Source organism: Linepithema humile, chromosome 1, assembly GCF_040581485.1.
Source record: "Linepithema humile isolate Giens D197 chromosome 1, Lhum_UNIL_v1.0, whole genome shotgun sequence".
In the NCBI taxonomy this organism is placed as follows: domain Eukaryota; kingdom Metazoa; phylum Arthropoda; class Insecta; order Hymenoptera; family Formicidae; genus Linepithema; species Linepithema humile.
This window is the reverse complement of record NC_090128.1, coordinates 16,722,871-16,742,972: the sequence shown is the minus strand read 5'-3', so window position 1 is coordinate 16,742,972 and position 20,102 is coordinate 16,722,871. Positions and strand designations below refer to the sequence as shown.

Here is a 20,102-nt window from a genome sequence, read left to right as displayed (position 1 = left end):
CGCTTAATTCTCGCAAGACGGAGAGACTGTTACGCGATATCCGGAGCCGGCTGGACATGCGGTAATTGAGCGTAATTGAGCGCTCACGGTATCAAAAACTACGGTTAATGGTGTGAGAGACACTACATATAAAACAAACTCACGCTACCAGCCATCACCGGACGGAACTCTACGGCTACCCGAGAGGCGGCTTACAATGAGTGGACGTCTTCGGCGTCTTCGGTGTCGTCGGGCTGAGTCCTGGATGTCGTCCTCGCGCACTTGCGGCACACCGAACAGTGGCTTTTCTTGGCTCTGCACGTAGGTCCTCTCCAAATCCGCGTCGCCTTCCTGCGCATCCTGCCGATTTTCCGAAAAGGGGGGCCCCTGAGAACAGTCCACAGTTCATCCAGGGCGCCCCCCCCTCCCCCCCGCTCTCTGTGGTTTCCTCAAATCCTTTGGCCGATAATGAATTGATGAGTCGATGTTCCCGGAAGAGACTGGTTAGGCTGGCCGGGCCATACTCCGGTCCTTCCGAGTGCAGCATCTTCGGGGCCCTCGAAGCCGTCTGCAGCCGGGCGAGGTCCGCTGCTGCGTGTCTCTGCGCTTCTTTGATTTTGGCTAAAACCAGAGCGGAGTTAGATAGGGCTTGGATGGCGGAGGCGACGGAATCGCGGTACCTGACCTTTTGCTGTGGGGTCACTAACGCGTGACACCCGTCGATGATCCCCCCGGCGTCCGGTCTTCCTGGCGATGCTGCATCTTCGCCCTGAGGCACAAAACACGCAACGCCGCCCGCACGGGGTCTCGCCTTACAACTTAAAAAACGATATTAACGACATAAAACGGGAATGACAATACAAACAACGCGCAAAGATTGTGGAGTCTCGCGGGTTGCTCTCTCCACGCGAGGAGCAACACCAGGACTCTTTGCTCCCTCGGCCGGGCTATCGCCCTTGTGACGGCGCTCGAAAAGCGTCACGTCACACTGCATTGTATAAAGTTTCTTTATTCCATTTTCTTTTATCTGTAGTTCTTTCTCTTTTTCGAGGCATCTAAACAATAATTAATTCAAAATTTCAATGTATTACTTTATTATAATATGTATAACCTACATAAACTTACTTTAAATAAATATTTTAATTTTTATATATTACGCATAAAAAAATCATAAAAATTAATCCTTAAATGTCTTGTGCACATTTTTTACGTAACTAAGTATCAACTTACCTTATTTATTCTCAAATAAACTTAACAATTAATTAAAACTATAATATTGGCTCAAATTATTCAAATAAATTATTAACAACAAGCTACAGAGCCCAAGCTGGATTTTCGTGCTTAATTTATTGATATATTATAACAAATGTTTAGGTCAATCTAGACGTTTCGACCATCTGGTTGTGGTCATCTTCAGTAGTTAGTTATTATAAAATTCGGAACATATTAATAAAACAATCGTTACTTATAAAACTAATTCGGATATTACAATCTTCTTATATTTGTTATATTTAAAAATTGTTTAGAAGGACAACACATCTTGAAAGTCATGCCTCTTCTAATAACACCAATCTTAAGATCATCAGGAAGGAAATCATGTTTTATATTAAACATACACGATGTCCTTTTTAAGACTTGAATTGTGGTTGATTGCAATTATTCTCAATGCATAGCAGTACCGTCATGTTGTGTTTTCGTGTAAACTTTCTTATTTTAAAAAAACTAAGAACCAAAACTAAATTCGGTGTAACGAGTCAGTTTGCTAAAAATGATATTGGAGGTCCGTGTCGTTTGAGTGGACATGGCAAACTCTCTTATTTTAACAATTAATGTAATAGGTAATAACGTAAGACCACCCACGTAAGTAGATAATGACAGTATGTGACATAACCTTCTTCGCACGCCCGAGCGCCGCGATCCGCACTCCGTGATTCTCATGACCCCGATTGCTTGCATAGTTGAAAAAATACGAGAAAATAAAAAAACATGGATAATTATGTTTCATTTTTTGTTATATGATAGCTTTAAACAACCAGATTACAAGTAACCATAAAGTACGGTATGCATGAGAATTTAAGTATGCTAAAAACCTTATTATAATGTCATTATTTCTTATATGGGCTTTCTACAATAAGCTATTAGTCACTACTCATATGACACTAGTGGTAAGTCAGAATTATAAGTCATAAATCTTAAGAAATTTGCATCCACAATAAGTCGTATTAGATCATTGCATCATAACATTTCAGCCAATCGGAAAGATGACAATTCTCAGGGCAAACGACAAACTATGTTCGCATGTTCTATGTTCATATTGCTTGTCTTTTTATTACTGTATATTTTGAAATGTTTATTGCATCCTTTTGTACCTTTTAGTAGATAAGTTTGTAATTTATTTTAAAGTGTATTTCAATCTAATTATTTCAGGTATTTCAGGTACGTATTTCTTTTCTCTATGATTTCACTGCGATCTTATTTCTTCTTTATTTTTGTTTATTCATAATTAAGTTTTGCATTTTTTGAAAAGTTTTAAAGTTCTTAAAAAATGTTAAAGAATGGAAGAGGAAGATTTATTACTGATTATACTGTTAATGCAAACGTGGTATACGTTTAATTTAATGATATATTATGCACTGAGGTCACGACAGGGTCAAGGAAGGAGGTTAGTATATCTAACTACTGTCGAATTTTGACAATGATGATATATCATTTTGTGCTTTCTGATAGTAATGGCATTACATTTGTTTATTTTTTCCAGATGGTGGCGTCGGCCAGTCAGTAATTCGTTTTTCCAAATTGGAGACTTCTCACAGTTATTTCAAGAACTCAAGAACACTGATCATGAAGAATTTTACCATTATACAAGAATGACACCTGATCAGTTTGATTGGCTTTTGGAAAAAACAAAGCCTTATCTGTTGAAACGTAGCAGGAGACGTTCATTTCCATCAGAATTGAGACTGGCTGTCACTCTGGGGTAAGTACACAATGGGAACCTTACACGGTCAACAATACTGTCAATACCAACAAATACTAAGTTATTAATCATATGGTTAATATGGATTGATGTTGATAATATTAATGGTGATTTGGATTTCTTCATTCTCAAGCATCAATATGTTCTACCATAACAATCCCTTACCACAGATGCTAATACTCATGAATGAAGAAATTTGGATCTATCAATAACATTGTCTGTATTTGTTGGTATTGATAGTATCATTGACCATGTGTAATGTAAGATCTGTAATGTACATAAAACTGTACTGTATAACTATAAAATTTGTTCAAATATTGTCAATAATATTGATCGTGTTATAAAAATATTGATGTATTGTCAGTATTATTGATTCAATAATACTGATCAGTATTATTCGTGTAAAGTCCACAAACAGTAATTTTTTGATTAATATAAAAGTAGTTTCTTGATCAATATAAAAAGTTTATTTTAATACTATTCTCAATGTATTTCAGATACCTTGCTCACGCTGACAGTGTGTGGTCGAAGAAGTGGTCTTTTCGTATTGGTCGCTCAACAGTGTATAAGATTATCCCTGAGACATGTAATGCAATTATAAAAGCTTTACAGCCAATATATTTACCACCCATGACAAGAAAGGATTGGCGTAATGTAGCTGATGGATTTTATGAGAAGTGGAATTTCCCTAATTGTATAGGAGCGCTTGATGGGAAACATGTGAGAATTCAGGCTCCAAAAAACTCAGGCTCTCTGTTCTTCAACTACAAGAAATTTTTCTCAATTGTTCTTATGGCAATCTGTGATGCCGATTATATTTTTAAATGGGTGGACATTGGTGACTATGGTGTGTGTTAGTTCTGTGTCAATAGTAATATTTTTAGTAACTAACCGAACTAGTTTCATAAATAAATCTTCTTTTGCATATAGGTTCAATATCTGACGGTGGAGTATGGTTGAACAGTGACTTCGGTTCCAGCTTGGAGCAAGGCTTAATTGATTTGCCACATCCAGAGCCATTGTTAGGGACAAATACTCCTTTTCCATTTGCCTTTGTAGGCGATGAAGCGTTTCCACTCAAAACTTATTTGATGCGGTCCTATGCGAAGCCAAAGAGACTTCGACATCAGCAACAAGCTCCTGCAGCACAAGCACAAACAATCTTTGAAGCCAATAGTAATTACAATGATAAAGATATACAAAATGAAAATATACTAAATGATAATGGAAGAATTAATGAATATTTGGACCACGCTCTACCTGGTCTTGCAATGCCACAGAGAATTTTTAATTATAGGCTGTCTAGAGCTCGTAGAGTAATTGAGAATGCCTTTGGTATTCTTGTTTCAAAATGGGCCATTTTAAAGAATTCCATATGCTGTAAACCAGAAACTGCTGAGTCCATTGTTATGGCTCTTATTTGTCTACACAATTTTCTTATAATATAATGTGGGGAATTCCGGGGGGCATATAATTATCTACATCTATTTTTTTTTCTTACAGAATTCTGGTTCTGGTACTTTTACATTACTGTTTTCTTTTAGCTTGTATTTTTCCTTTGTGCCAGTTTTGTTACAGAGCGACTGTTTTGATGAAACTTTATTCAATACTGCATGTGCCATAGGGGAGAAAGGGACACGATCTTCTGTATGAAATTTGTGCACTTTATTCTTTTCTTGTAATGATTGCTGCAAACTGTCACCTAAAAAATAAGAAATAGAAACGACCCATAAGACCACTTAAAATGAATGGCACTCGGTTACACTTCCATGTCTTGATTGCACATGATCAAACATGCGAGTTGCACTAGAGACATTGAAATTATTTATTTAGATCACAGATCATGATTGTGCAAGGCGCTTCTCTTAAGAACTATTTCCAGAAACTACAAAGCAGTGCTAATAAGAACAATTTCATACATAATACATACCACTACTCAAAGATATGCTGTCATACATGTCTGTTTCGGACTGCGCAATATCAAAGTCAGTATCCTGATTAACTATATATGGACTGTCTATAACTGTAGGTAACGGTTTGTTGATATTAAACTCGGATTCACTTGATCCATCATTGTAAATACATGATGCAGGCCGCTTCATATTTGTGATTTCGTTCTGGTAACAAAAAACATTGAATTATTATATATATATAATATACATGTTTATGTACACACACACACACCACACACACACACACACACACACACACACACACACACACACACACACACACACACACACACACACACTCACACACACACACACTCACACACACACACACATAGAGAACTTTAAAAATTAAAATAATTAATATACTAACTGCCGTGAACTATAATGCGGAATAAGGAATGACATTTCACCATAATACTGGAATTCTTGGGTATCCTGGCTTGCACCCGATCCTGATCGCCCTTGCTCATAGTATTTTTTATGTTGACGTGACCACATAGCCCTTAGGCTGTCCCATCTTTTTTGAGCTTGATCACCTAATATAAAGGCAAAATAAATAATAATAACGTTTAAATTGGTATCAATATTTTCTTAAAATATTGTAATTACCTGTTTTTTTGTTGTTTAAGGCGGCACCTATTTGAGCCCATACTTCTTTTTTATCGACAGTCTTAAACTCTCTCATTTTTTTATTATACAGGCAACAATTAACTTCAACAAGCTTGATGAGCTCCATATCATCCATTTCTTCGAAATGTATAGATTCCATTTTCAACACTTCGATTAATTACTTCGATCTCGATAACACGACAGTTTTTAGGTTATACGAGGTCGGTTTTCTCGTTAAATGGAAGACATATTGCTTTTTAATTGGTCAGTCATAATGCAATGTAATTCATAAATCGGAAGAGATGGAATTTGGCCATCTCCACTCAGTCACTGACTACTGACTTATTATTGTCTTATGACGCACTACTAACTCGCTACAACTAGCTTCTGACTTCTGATTTATTACTAATAGCTTATTGTAGAAAGCCCAATATAAATTATCACTGAAAATTTTCGTCAAATGTATCTTTTTTGTAATTATTCGTATATGCATAATAATGTAATATTTTAGATGAATTTTATATGAAGTAAAAGTTTAGATAAAAAGTAATATATATTATTCTTTAAAATTTTCATAATTAAGATGATTGGTCCGATCCGCTAAGCATTATGACCCCGCTTCCCTACCCACGATATCTCAAAATTCATTGTTCCGATCATTCTCAAATTTTACACACATCTTTAGCACATGTGTGGCTATAGCTGGTACCAGAATCTTTTTAAAATATGGTTTTTTGCAAATTTTACAACACTTTAAAGTTGAAAAAAAGTCGCGAAATTCGATACCTTACTTTCAAAAGCGCACAACTTTCGTAAATTTTAACATTTTTTTTAAATTTTGGTTGGAGCGAGAGCCAAACTCTTATATTTTAAGAATCTTTTTGGATTTTTTATTTCAGATCACTATAACGGCCGAAATCATGGGTACCGTTTATCACTTTTTTTTTAATGGGTTAGAAAAATCACATGTACCGCACTTCTTTATTTATATTTTGAAATAAAAAAATTTTGAAAGACACTTGAAAGGTGCACTAATATGTAGGAAAAATCCCCATTTTAAAAAATTTCGTAGCTTTCCCACAAAAAAATCGCAAAGATAACCTAAAAATCGGGCCTCTAGACTAGAATTCCCCCTTAAACACCCATTATTACTGACTTTATTTACAGAGTATGTTCTTAAGTCTATTATTTTCCCAGGTGGGATCGGTTTACACGCTGCAGAACCCGCCATGTGATCCGATTTGAGTTCTCTGTCTAAGCATACAGGACAACTGATCTTATTCCTGCATACAGAGGCTTTATGATTTAAGTCTTCGCACTTATAACAGTAAGATCTTCTGTTTTTAGTTTCTAGACATCTTTGGAGCGTATGGCCAGCCGCCAGACACCAGAAACATTGCAGCGGTCTGGGATCAACTGGCTCCACTCTTACTGTTGTTCATCTTATATTAATCTTACCGGCCTCCAAAATACCTACCGCAGCTGAGATTGAGCACTGTACGTATGCTGCACCCAAGCCTCCACGGACAAATCTTATTGGGCTGCAGGAGACATTGTCCAACGAACATCCGCCTATATCCGCAAGGATTTTGCAGATTTCCGAGGTTGTTACGGAATCGTCCAACCCCGTCAATCTCAACTGCGATCTTTTGATCGGTTTTCGAAATTTAACACCTTTTATATCTTTAAATGTTTGTTGCAGACTAATTAGTAGGATATCCGCTTAGGTTTCAGAGTCTTCGCCCGGGATCTCGATCAAAATACCGCCCGTAACAGTTCTTTTAATTTTTGTGTTTGTTATGCTTAAATTCGACAGAGATATTTTTAAAATGTGGAACGCTTCACGATTTTGCGTGTCATCCTTGCGCAGGGGCCATGCTAATCTTCTCTGTATCGTTCCAATTTTAGTATATGTACTGCCGAAGCAAGTACAAAAGGGAGGGTGCCCGAAGGCAGTTTCCCTGAAGGTTTAATGGTAAACCCACAACCTTGAGTGACGACAGAGTCGTCCCAATCCTGAGGAGTTTTTCTAATTATGAGAACTCCCGTGAAACCCAGGTTTTTTCACAGAGTTTTCTTTTTCCGGGACGTTTTGTTTTCCCTTCTCGTTTTCCCAGGTCGTTACTCCGGTCGTCGGGCGCCATAGGCTGCGTAGCTACCTTCGCTACATGTACCGGGTTGTCCACTCCTGGAGGCAACTTGTTAGGGGAGCCGCCCTCACACTCCCGGACGATCTTTGTTAAGCCTGAATCCCGGCCAGCTGGTTATTTCCATTTTGAGGTTTTTCATCAGGAGGTATCCTGAAATCCTCGGTTGATTAACGAGGCTATCCTACCTCGGGGGAGTGTTGTTTAGCCTGGACCCCGGCCAGCTGGTTATTTCCATTGAGATTTTTTATCAGGAGGTGTTCTCAAACTCCCGGTTGTTTAACGAGGTTTTCCTTCCTCGGGACGATCTTTGTTTAGCCTGGATCCCGGCCAGCTGGTTATTTCCATTTGGGACTTTTCATCAGGAGGTGTCCTCAAACCCCCGGTTGTTTAACGAGGTTTTCCTTCCTCGGGACGATCTTTGTTTAGCCTGGATCCCGGCCAGCTGGTTATTTTCATTTGAGACTTTTCATCAGGAGGTATCTCAAACCCCCGGTTGTTTAACGAGGTTTTCCTTCCTCGGGGCGATCTTTGTTTAGCCTGGATCCCGGCCAGCTGATTATTTTCATTTGAGACTTTTCATCAGGGGGTATCCTCAAACCCCCGGTTGTTTAACGAGGTTTTCCTTCCTCGGGGCGATCTTTGTTTAGCTTGGATCCCGGCCAGCTGGTTATTTCCATTTAAGATTTTTCATCAGGAGGTATTTCAAACCCCGGTTTTTGTGACAAGGTTTTCCTTCCTCGGCTTTTTAGGGCATGCAGGGCTGGTGCAATCTGTAGAGGCCTATTTTGAGGTTTTCCCCCTCAGTTTTTATACAGAGTTGTACTTCTCTGGCCAAATTTTAGGTCATAAGGTAAAGTGCAAGCCTCAGAGCCTTTTTTGGGTATGGCGCCCCAAGTTTTTATAACGACGTTAAGCTTCTCCGGGTGTGCTCTTAGACCCCGCATCTCCACGAGTGGATTTGCGGGGAGCCCCGGCACTACGACAAGGTGGCACACCGTCGCCAGGGATCGAACTTTATCCTAGTCGGGCCGGAAGAATTAACTTTTATTATTAACAAGTGATAACAAACAAAGTCGTCGATAGGACGTAACCGTCCTATCGTTTAAATTAATGCAAGTAAAAGACTTTTCGAGACGTTTTATTTTAAAGAAATTACACAAAGTCGAATCGAAGTCGAGAGAAACTAAAGTTTTTTACAGTAGATAATACGTAAACAATCAATATCGACATAATCTTCAAAACCCTACTTCTACGGCGCAACCTGATTTGAATTATATCAAATTTTATCAATACCAAATAAACATTAGGACATTCTTTGTACGCCCTATGTATATACGTATATGTATATTGTATATTCTATGTATATACAAAGAATGTGAAAAGTATATAAAGCGCATATCCTATGTATGTGAAATAATTACCACATGTATGTACATAGGATGTCCACAGTACATACATAAGTATATTCAAAAGATATGCAATGTATATTCGTGGTATATACATGGGGTATATTCCGAGGATGTGCAATACACATTTGTGGCATGTACATGAGGTACATTCTATGTATGTGTACATAGTATATACAGTACGTTTTTTTTCACATTATGGATATTTCATGTATATAGGATATTGAATGTTTACTGGGTAATAAACAATTTTCATTTATTCGGATATTTATCTACCTCATTTTTGAACAATCAGTTTATCTAAATTCCCTGTGTTGGGATTTAGCTATTAAACTGATAGAAAAAGTTATTACATCTTCAATATTATTACCCGCCTTTTGCAAGTTTTATATAATTCTCATGATTAAAACTTAAATACGAAATAGATAGCGCATAATGCGTCACACAGCGGCAAGCGAACAAACTAATGACTGATTCTATGTATATCCATACGATATCCTATGTATATCCATAAATGTACCTATATCAGCGAATATCATATATATGTACGTTACATGTATTATATACACATGGAATGTACACGAGGTATATTCTATGTATGTACAGGCAGCGATCTCGTTCAAATATACATTCTATGTATATCCATAAATGTACCTACATCAGCGTATATCGTATATATGTATGTTACATGCAGGGTTGGGAAGTAACGCGTTACTTGTAACGCCGTTACCGTTACAATTACTTTTTTTCGGTAACTGTAACGGTAACGGCGTTACAATTTTTTTTGTAACAAAAAAAGTAACTTTGTTACATTTTCCGGTAACGAGTAACGAATTTAACAGTTATTTTTATCGTCACATTTTTCAAATTTACTCTATATATCTACGAATTTATAGAAAAACTAATAATAAGAAAAGTTTTTAATTTATATTTACAGCATCTAAAAATTTTTAAAAAAGCTGGTTTACAACTTATTAAAAATTTTTCTTATTTAAAATATCTTATTATCAAAATTATTACTTTTATTATATATTATTAAAATTATTACACTTTATATTAATAGTGATATCATTATTAAAATTATATCATTTTTGTTTTTTTAATGAAAAATAATGTTTAAAGTGTTTAAAAATTTTTAATGTTTACTGTAAATTTGTAGTGTTTAATTTAATCTTGTATTAGAAAAATTGTGCATAAAATTTGTATTATACAAGATGTCCCATTTTAAATTACGCACCTGAATATCTCGTCAAAGGAGCTACCAATCCGAAAATAACCTTTACAAAAGTTGTTGGGTTCGGAGGACGACATCAAATGGTGATTTTCAATTTTACCTTGACCTTGATCTTCAAGGTTATTTAAAGGTCAAATCGAATTTTTTAAATAGAAACCCCTATTTTTGATTCCAAAATCTAATAGCTGGTGTCAAGAGCTTTTCAAAACACTATAATGAAGTTATTTTTTATTAAATACTTTTCGAGTTATGAGGCTTGTAAATTACAGTATTTTGACATAAAATATAAAATATCTTGTAAAACATTCAGTTTTTGAGAATGTTAACTTAATACTTTTATGCCCAAAATAATGAGACAAATGAATTGATATAAAGAAAACACATTGGTTTAAAAAAAAAAATATGCAGTTGCATGTTGCAAATTACATATTTTTTCTTGAAAGCAACTATGTGTTTTCTTTATAATGTTTTTTCCCCTTGGCACGGGGTTACACGCAGCAGAGGTGTCCGTCCGAGGTGGATAGGGCCCTCTGCTGCTATAATTGTGGCGAGGAGGAGCACAAAGGGGGGGGGGCGTGCAAGCGCCCCGCCCGGTGCCCTATTTGCATGGTGGCGGGGAATAAGGCGGACCACAGGACGGGGTCGGAAAATTGTCTTTCGGTCCCCTCTGCGCTTCCGGGCTCCCCCACCAAAGCGAGGTCAGCTCCTCCCTCAAGGACCAGTGAGGTCACCACGCGCTTAAGCGTGGTCCTCACAGACATCGGGGGAGTAGAGCCTGCGCGGGTGGAGTCTCCCGAGCTGGGCCCTGGTAGAGCCAGCTCGAGGGAGACCATCAGGGTCACGAGGGCGCAGACCTCAAGAACCCTCGCCAAAAAACGCCTTAGGGGGAGTGAGGGGGAGAAGGTGAGCCCTCCCCTCCAGCCCCAAAAGGTGCGCCCTCGCCTCCAGCCCCAAAAAGTGCGGGCCCTCTTCGCTCCTCGATTACCCTCGGATAAACCGGGCCCGAGGAGCAGGAAAAGGGAGGGAGGGTTCCCTACGGGCGGGGCAGCATCCGACCACCCCCCCTCGGATTGAGGGGGATACTGGTCGCTGTCCACCCGTAGGCATGATCATCGGGCCGCGGCCCGAAAGGTTATTACGCGGAGGGTATGGGGGGGGGGGGGGAGAAACGTGGGAATTCCCCCCACACATATTGACTGCACCGGACAAACAGCAGTCGGAAGGGAGGGGGGGTGGCCGGTTGTTATGCGTTGCGGTTCCCGGCCATCCCCTAACAACGGCGGCTGATGGCAGCGTAACGGGGGTGAAATTTAGTGGGTAGGCGCCTGGAGGTTTTTCGGACTCGTATCCCGAATTCCAGGCGAATCCCACACTACCCTCTGACAGTGGGTCTCTTACAAACCCACATTGCACGCCAGAGGGTGTCTTTGGAAGATTTTCCACCCCCGGGGGGGGGGGGGGCTATCGCCCCCGCACAAAAAAAGGTCATAAAGTAGTAAATATCTGGAACATTAAACAAAGGACAAAGGATTACCAAGACACCTTTATCAATATTTATTGTGGACTTGAAATCAGAACCAAACAACAAAACTATTTACAACTTCACATCTCTATTGCATTGTCGCGTTGTTTTTGAACCTCTTCACTATAAACAAGAAATCTCCCAATGCGCGAAATGTCAGCGCTATGGGCACACAAAGACGTTTTGCTACAGGCAAGCCAGGTGTGTCAAATGTGCTGAGGAGCATCTGACAGCAAACTGTCCTAGAAAGACTAGATCCAATAGCGTAAAGTGTGTGCTCTGCAATGGCAACCATCTTGCAAACTATAAAAGCTGCACTGTATACAAGCAATTACAAAGAACTAGGTATTCTTCTCTCACAAGGGAACGTTCACAAGTGTCCCCCCCCCCCGATTTGATTCTCCTTGAAATATGTTGTAAAACATACAATTTGAGGAGACACGTATTTTTTTATAGCGGCCCTATCTCAAATTTAAGGGGTGGAACACCCCTAAAAAAAAAACGGTTTTTTTTGTGTGTAACTATCGCCAAAAAATATTTTATAGGAAATATAAAAAAATGTTTCAAATAGTTGTAGGGCTTGTAATGGGTTATATAACTGTGTAGTTGGGTTTTCAAAAAATGTTATTTTTTTTAATTTACCCCCACCCCTTGTTATTATTTTTTCGAATTTAAAAATTTTTGTAATGACAAAAGTTGTAGCATTTTTTACACTAAATTCAACCATATATGATTTTATTATGTTTCGAAATCGCATCTTTCAAAAATGAGTCATCAAGTATCACATTATATGTGTCGCGCTGTATGACGCATTGTTTATACCGCATTTGTATTGTGCAATAGTCACAAAATAAATATAAAAATGACATACAATATGTTATCACATATTTGAGGAAGAAAAGTTTACTAAAATTGCTATTAAAGCTATATATATTAAATTTAGTCACACCCGTTATAGATGTTACAATAATGATACTCTATAAAAAAATGTTTTAAACATAATGATTTTCCGCACCAAGAACATTGTATTACAGCTATATCATTGCAATCTTCAATGTCACATGTGCTTGATGTTTGTTCAAAACTAAATTCCACTGGATTTTTAAATGTTTCTGGTCTTTCATTCGTATATCCACTTTTAAACCATGAATATTTAAATAAATTTTGATATCGAGGAGATGATAACTGATTGTGTATTAAAGATTGCAATTTTATAATATTATTTCGCTGATGTAAATTTATATCATAATTCAATAATAGAAAGTATCCGACAATCTTCTTGCAAAGTTTTTCCAGATTCTAAACCCGTAAACATCCAACGGCTGTATTTTTCCTGTAGTTCCTTTCGGTATTACCATAGTAGTAACTTGTTTTTCCATTGGTGTTAAATCAGTAGCAATTGCTGGACATTGCCCGCACCATGAATCCATAAGAAAAACACTATCGCGGCCTACATTTGGAAAATAAGCTTCTTCCAACGATTTTTTAAAATGATCTATAAAATAGAAAGAAAAGTGTGAATAATAATTATAATTATAATAATATTTTTATATAAGATTAAAATATATTATAAGATATAAAAAGCTAAAATTTATCTCATACCTGATGTCATTTTACCAGATTTCGAAGCAGTTACAATAACATTTGATGCTCTGAATGAATTTTCTTGTACTCTAGGCCCAAAAGTACCACTATGTTCTTGTAATACGATAAACAAAGGTGACAGTAATTTTCCATCACAAGAAATTGTTGGTTGAATAGTGTACAAATGTGTAGTTGATGATACTGACTGCACCACACGGTCTATTGTCTTCATTCCTTGGTCAGATAGTGATCTTCCAGAGTGGATTTCTAATTAAAATCCACTTTGATCTGTATTATATACATTTTCCGATCTAAATCGTTCAATGAGAGGTTTTACTACGGTTACAAAATTTTCGGCTTCTCTTTGTATATTATGAGAATCTTCTAACGTTTTTCTTGTAATGAATTTTGTTATTTTTCTGGACACAATTCGATGAGACTTTTTAAATCGTAATAGCCAACTAGGAGATGCTTGAAATACAGGATCTAAATCTCCTATTTCTCTTTGAGCTTCCAAGGCCCATCTTTTTATATCAACATCGTGAATTATTAGTCCTGTCTGCACAGCTACATTAAATTTATCATGAGTAGCTTTGGAAATATGAGATAATTTTTCAAGACGATTTCCACCGTGCTCTAACTGTTCTTCCCATCGCCTCAATTGACGTATAGATGAAATTCTTTTAAATGTGTGTTGTACTGACTTGAAAGGACGATTTTCTTTGTCCGACTGCCGCCAATATTCAACAGCTTGCCTTTTTGTAAGAAACATCAAAATTGTCGTCATCATGGCATTGCCAATTGTGAGAATTTGAATTATCTTCATTCCATGCTTCATTTTCTTCAATAATTTCAAAAGTATGCAATTTATCAGGTTCTTCATAATTAAGCGATGTTTCTTCTTTCACTTTTAATCCGTTGAATTGATGAATATTTTCCAATATTAACTTCTGAATATTTGCTTTTAATTCTATTTCGGCTTTATTTACTGACGTTTCCATAAGATACATAGTAGTTATTGATGTTAGTAAAAATCTAGCAACGTTGAGTGGATTGATAATCATTTTAATTGATAATTCTTTTCCCGAAAATTAAATTTAAGAAAAGAAAAACAGTTGCAGATACGATTTCATCAAGTTCGTTTCACAGACTATGGGTGCGTTCGGGGAGACGCTATTAGCGCTATTTAGCGCTATCGACTGTTCACGGAGCTAGCTGGTAGTGCTACCAAACGCAATTATGACGTCATTAATGGTAGTGTGATACGTCATAACTGCGCGCTATCAATGCTATTCCTTCCGAGGTAGTGTGTTGGTAGCGTTAGCGTTTGCGAGCTCCGTGAACAGCAATAGCATAGCGTGGTAGCGCGCTTCTGCTAATAAAAATGGAACAAGATCGTAAAAAAGCAATATTAACAGCAGTAGCACTTATAATGCAAGAATTAATAGATTCATCGTCTGAGAGTAATGATGGTGAAGAATGAAAAATTATAGAATAGAGTATAAATGTAAGAAAACATGTACCATGTCTCAGCATTAAAAATTAAAATATCGGCATTTCTCACATTTTCCGTTGAATTATCAGATGAATGTTTGTAACAAAATTAGGTGTTATTATTTCCAACTAGTTTAATATTGGACAAAAGATTTATAATTGAACTGGATCTTTTGTCCAGCATTTAACGTGTTGAAAATAATGACACTTAATTTTATTACAAACATTCATCTAATAATTCAACGGAAAATGTGAGAAATGCCGATATTTTAATTTTTAATGTTGATACATGGTACATGTTTTTTTACATTCATACTCTATTCTATTATTTTTAAATTTTTACCATCATCACTGTTAGACGATGAATCTATTAATTCTTGTATTATAAGTGCTACTGCTGTTAATATTGCTTTTTTACGATCTTGTTCCATTTTTATTAGCAGACGCACGCTACCACGCTATGCTATTGCTGTTCACGGAGCTCGCATTCATTAGCGCTATCTTGGCTCCGTGAACGGAGCTAGTAGCGTTAGCGTTGATAGCGCGGTAGCGAGCTGCCCGAACGCACCCTATGAACGTAGGCCTTTTGTACGCATTTATAGCTTCCATTCACACTTGTTTATTATTAACTTATGATTACATAATTTAATCTTTCGTGTAAAATCACGTCTCTCAAACGTGATGTTTTCAAATTAATAATATATTTATACTCGTTTTTCTTAATTTATGATTAAATAATATTCACATTTTATATACACATGTATAGCTAACTTGCATATAACAACGCGCTGCGCACGAAATGCAGTGATTATCTATAAGGATGTAATGTGGAAGGGATGTTTTAGCAACAATTTTAGTAAACTTTTCTTCCTCAAATATGTGATAACATATTGTATGTCATTTTTATATTTATTTTGCGACTATTGCACAACACAAGTGCGGTATAAACGATGCGTCATGCAGCGCGACACATATAATGTGATACTTGATGACTTATTTTTGAAAGATGCGATTTCGGAATAAAATCATATATGGTTGAATTCAGCGTAAAAAATGCTACAACTTTTGTTATTACAAAAATTTTGAAATTCGAAAAAATAATAACAAGGGGTGGGGCTAAATAAGAAAAAACATTTTTTGAAAATCCAACTACACAGTTATATAGCCCATTACAAGCCCTACAACTTCTATTTGAAACATTTTTTTATATCTCCTACGGTTTTGGCGATAGTTACACACAAAGAAAAAAACCGTTTTTTTTCAAAGGATTGTTTCACCCCTTAAATTTGAGATAGGGCCGCTATAAAAAAATACGTGTCTCCTCAAATTGTATGTTTTACAACATATTTCAAGGAGAATCAAATCGGGGGAGAGGACACTTGTGAACGTTCCGTTGTCAGAGCAAGGAATATAGATGGGGATGCTCACCAAAAATTTTCGACTTCAAAGGCCAGTCACGTTTAGCCAAATACAGGACTTTCAAATCCAACATATGCTCACATAACCAGCCAAAATAATACTCACTCCCATGGACTGACTCAAATTCAAACTAAAAGTGGACTTAACTAGTTGAGTGGTAATGTATCATATATGTACAAAAAAAAGTGCCAAACGTGGTAATGTATCATATATGTACATTTCTAAATAACTCCACTAATTTTCAACAGATTTGCATAAAACTTGATATCCTAAGGTTTTTTGGGCTGCTGAACTCGAATCTGTTGTCAAAATTGCAAAATTCAAAATGGCGGATCCAATATGGCGACTGTTAATTGTTAAAACGACTAAAATATTAGTTAGGTAAAATATGTATAAGACCTTATTTGTAGAGCTTTTTATGAGCTTCATTTTTTGTTTGACAATTTTTTCCGTACAATAAATATTTTCTGAAATAATGACTAAAAACAGTTTTATTTTTTAACCTTTGAAGGGGGCGGAGGGGGCATTTGCGCCAAAAATCCATTTGGGAATATTATTTACTAGATAAAATAAGTATTTAGGCTGAATAGAAGCCACATCGGAGGTGATAGCTTTTCGAAAGTCCACCCCCCTTTTTTGATCCACTTCCACTTTGGACTAGAAAGTCGTAGTAAACATTTTCAAAAACCATTGTTCTTGTCTTGAAACGCCCTTTCAAATGATCCTCACTCGACCTATAGTGCCATTTAACATTTTACTCCTCTATTCTGCCCCACCATTTCCAGGGGGTAGGGGGGAGGATTCACACCCATTCCGAAAAGTTGCTTTTTCGAAAACTTTGAACCCATGTTTCACCGTTTTTCGATATTTTAACTTTTGGCTCTTACCACTTTTGGCACAAATCTTTTGGAAAAGTCTACCACTCAACTGGTTAAGCAACGATAATAATAATGAAATATTAACTTTACTAAAAGATCTCATGAATCAAATGATCTCCATGTCAAATCTAATGACAAATCTAATCACTAAAATGTCGTTACGTTCAACTCACTAAATATTGCCTTATGGAATGCCAATGGGCTAGCCCAACACTCTTTTGAGTTAAAAGCCTTCATGAGAATAAATAACATTGACATAATGCTTGTTACAGAAACCCATTTCACAAGTAAAAACTTTTTTTCTATGCCCAACTATAAATTTTATCAAACAATCCAAATAACACAAACACATTCAATAAACATTTTATAAATATTGGTTGAAAATATTAGAATATTCTTTTAATGTACTAAAAAATGTTCTTTAAATCTTTATAGAATTCTAATGAGACCAGTTCTAATAAGACCAGTTTTAATGAGACCAATTTTAATATTCCAGATAGGTTGAAAAAATATCTCTCTTCCTTTCTTTCCAATAATTCCTATATGTACATTAAGTTTTTCGATATATGAGAACAATATACTTAAAATTTCGTGCACTTTAGGTATCTCGATCTGAGATCGGTGTACAATCTAACTGTCTCTTGTAAACTAATTTATTAATTTCTTTAAGAAAAATTAAAAAATTTAGCACCAATATCCTGCGACGGCTCTTAATGCTCTTCTATTATATTTCTTGATTGTTATCATATGGAGCCTTACTATTATAATGAAAAAATATTCTTTATTATATTCCAGGAATATTCAGAGAAGATGTTTAATACCATGTAAGGAACATTCACTGAATATTCTACTAAATTATTTTTAGTATTCTAAATATTTATGCAAATACATTGATATAAAAAAAGGTTTAATCAACTTTACCAATGTTAAATGTTAAACAAAAGTTTTTATTGTTTTAATTTTTTATTCCAATAATATTTTAAAAATAAAAATTGATATTTTTAACAAAATAATTACATCTGTAAAAAAATTGCATACATTCTTACAATAAAATATATAATTCTAAGCATGTTGTGGTTCCTGTTTTAATGTTTCTATTAAAAATCGCTTTACTACGTTTCATATTATTTTCAAAAAAATTTTTAAAGATAGACTTGAAAAGCCAGAAGTCTTGCTCGGCTTTTTAAAACAAGAAATTATTTGTTATAAGAGAGTACTTTTAAGATTATGTTAGGATTAGGTTAAAGAATCTATTATTCTAAGCAACCATTTTTACTGTGACGTGACGCTTTTCGAGCGCCGTCACAAGGGCGATAGCCCGGCCGAGGGAGCAAAGAGTCCTGGAGTTGCTCCTCGCGTTGAGAGAGCAACCCGCGAGACTCCACCATTTTCGTGCGTTGTTGTATATGTCGTTCCCGTTTTATATGTTTATTATCGTTTAAGTTGTAATGCGAGACCCCGTGCGGGCGGCGTTGCGTATTTTGTGCCTCAGGGCAAAGATTCAGCATCGCCATAGAGACCGGACGCCGGGGGATCATCAACGGGTGTCACGCGTTAGTGACACCGCAGCAAAAAAGGTCAGGTACCGCGATTCCGTCGCCTCCGCCATCCAAGCCCTATCGACTAACTCCGTTTTGGTTTTAGCCACACACTCGCAAAGAAACGCAGCAGCGGACCTCGCCCGGCTGCAGACGGCACCGAGGACTCCGAAGATGCTGCACCCGGAAGGACCGGAGTATGGCCCGGCCAGCCTAACCAGTCTCTTCCGGGAACATCGAATGATCAACGCGATTCAAACCGGATGATTTGAGGAAACCACAGAAAGCGGGGGAAGGGGGCGCCCTGGATAAACTGTGGGCGGTTCTCAGGGGCCCCCCTTTTTGCAAAATCGGCAGGATGCGTAAGAAGGCGACGCGGAATTAGAAGGACCAACGTACAGGGTCGAGAAGAGGCACTGTTCGGTGTGCCGCAAGAGTGCAAGGACCAACGCCAGGACTCAACCAGTAGTATGTTGGCAGGTATGGGGCGTCACAACAAACCCCCACCACCTACCCCGTCTAGGCCCCCCGCAGTGGGTCTGGCGCCAAAACATTCCCTCACTCCTCTCTGACGGGATGGGAAAAAAAGATGGCGGCTACGGGTAAACAAGATGGCGGATGTTGACAAGATGGCGGAAATTTTTATTTTTCCGAATTGAGAAAATCCAAACGGGGTTCGAACCTGGATCGCTGGATTTCTAGTCCTGGTCCTAGTCTGCTGGGCTACCTATAGATCTAATGAAACAAGTCGTAGGGTCGTATTTATAGTAGGCGCGGGATGACGTAAATTTTTATTTTTTTTCGAATTGAGAAAATCCAAACCGGGTTCGAACCTGGATCGCTGGGTTTCTAGTCCTGGTCCTAGTCCGCATGGCTACCTATAGATCAAATGAAGTAAGTCGTAGAGTCGTATTTATAGCTATGGGGCCTGGCAGGTATGGGACCTGGCAGGTATGGGGCATCAAAACAAACGACGTCACACAGTCGCCTCTAGTCCGTTAAGAGAAGGGACGTATTTATGGTGGGACCGCGTCTATATGAGGTACCCCGGACTCTCTGGCAGGTATGGGGCATCAAAACAAACGATGTCACACAGTCGCCTCTAGTCCGTGAAGGGAAGGGACGTATTTATGGTGGAGCCGCGTCTACATGAGGTACCCCGGACTCTCTGGCAGGTATGGGGCATCAAAACAAACGACGTCACACAGTCGCCTCTAGTCCGTGAAGGGAAGGGACGTATTTATGGTGGAGCCGCGTCTACATGAGGTACCCCGGACTCTCTGGCAGGTATGGGGCATCAAAACAAACGACGTCACACAGTCGTCTCTAGTCCGTAAAGGGAAGGGACGTATTTATGGTG

The 20,102-nt window shown here is 37.5% G+C and overlaps 1 protein-coding gene, 1 non-coding gene and 1 pseudogene across 2 annotated transcripts; 1 reads left to right on the top strand and 2 right to left on the bottom strand.

Annotated features, from left to right (window-relative positions):
* The first annotated feature begins 716 nt into the window (after positions 1 to 716).
* LOC105675896 (putative nuclease HARBI1) lies at positions 717 to 4,907 on the top strand. Its single transcript, XM_012373379.2, has 4 exons — positions 717 to 2,641; positions 2,738 to 2,956; positions 3,454 to 3,803; positions 3,887 to 4,907. Exons 1-4 carry the CDS (start codon positions 2,535 to 2,537, stop codon positions 4,402 to 4,404), a joined length of 1,194 nt encoding a protein of 397 aa, XP_012228802.2. The 5' UTR covers positions 717 to 2,534; the 3' UTR covers positions 4,405 to 4,907.
* Positions 4,908 to 7,342: 2,435 nt separating this feature from the next.
* On the bottom strand, positions 7,343 to 7,449 carry LOC136997555 (U6 spliceosomal RNA). The gene has a single exon (XR_010888269.1). It is a non-coding gene; the product is annotated as a U6 spliceosomal RNA (small nuclear RNA).
* Positions 7,450 to 12,401: 4,952 nt separating this feature from the next.
* Positions 12,402 to 14,685, bottom strand: LOC136998015 (uncharacterized; annotated as a pseudogene).
* Positions 14,686 to 20,102: the final 5,417 nt, after the last annotated feature.

What these genes read in the sequence shown, in the direction of transcription:
- LOC105675896 (XM_012373379.2), top strand. Translation starts at nt 2,535, where the DNA reads ATGGAAGAGGAAGATTTATTACTGATTATACTGTTAATGCAAACGTGG. An exon ending in AGACTGGCTGTCACTCTGGG is followed by an intron (nt 2,957 to 3,453) that starts GTAAGTACACAA and finishes AATGTATTTCAG; the next exon opens with ATACCTTGCTCACGCTGACA. An exon ending in GGTGGACATTGGTGACTATG is followed by an intron (nt 3,804 to 3,886) that starts GTGTGTGTTAGT and finishes TTTTGCATATAG; the next exon opens with GTTCAATATCTGACGGTGGA.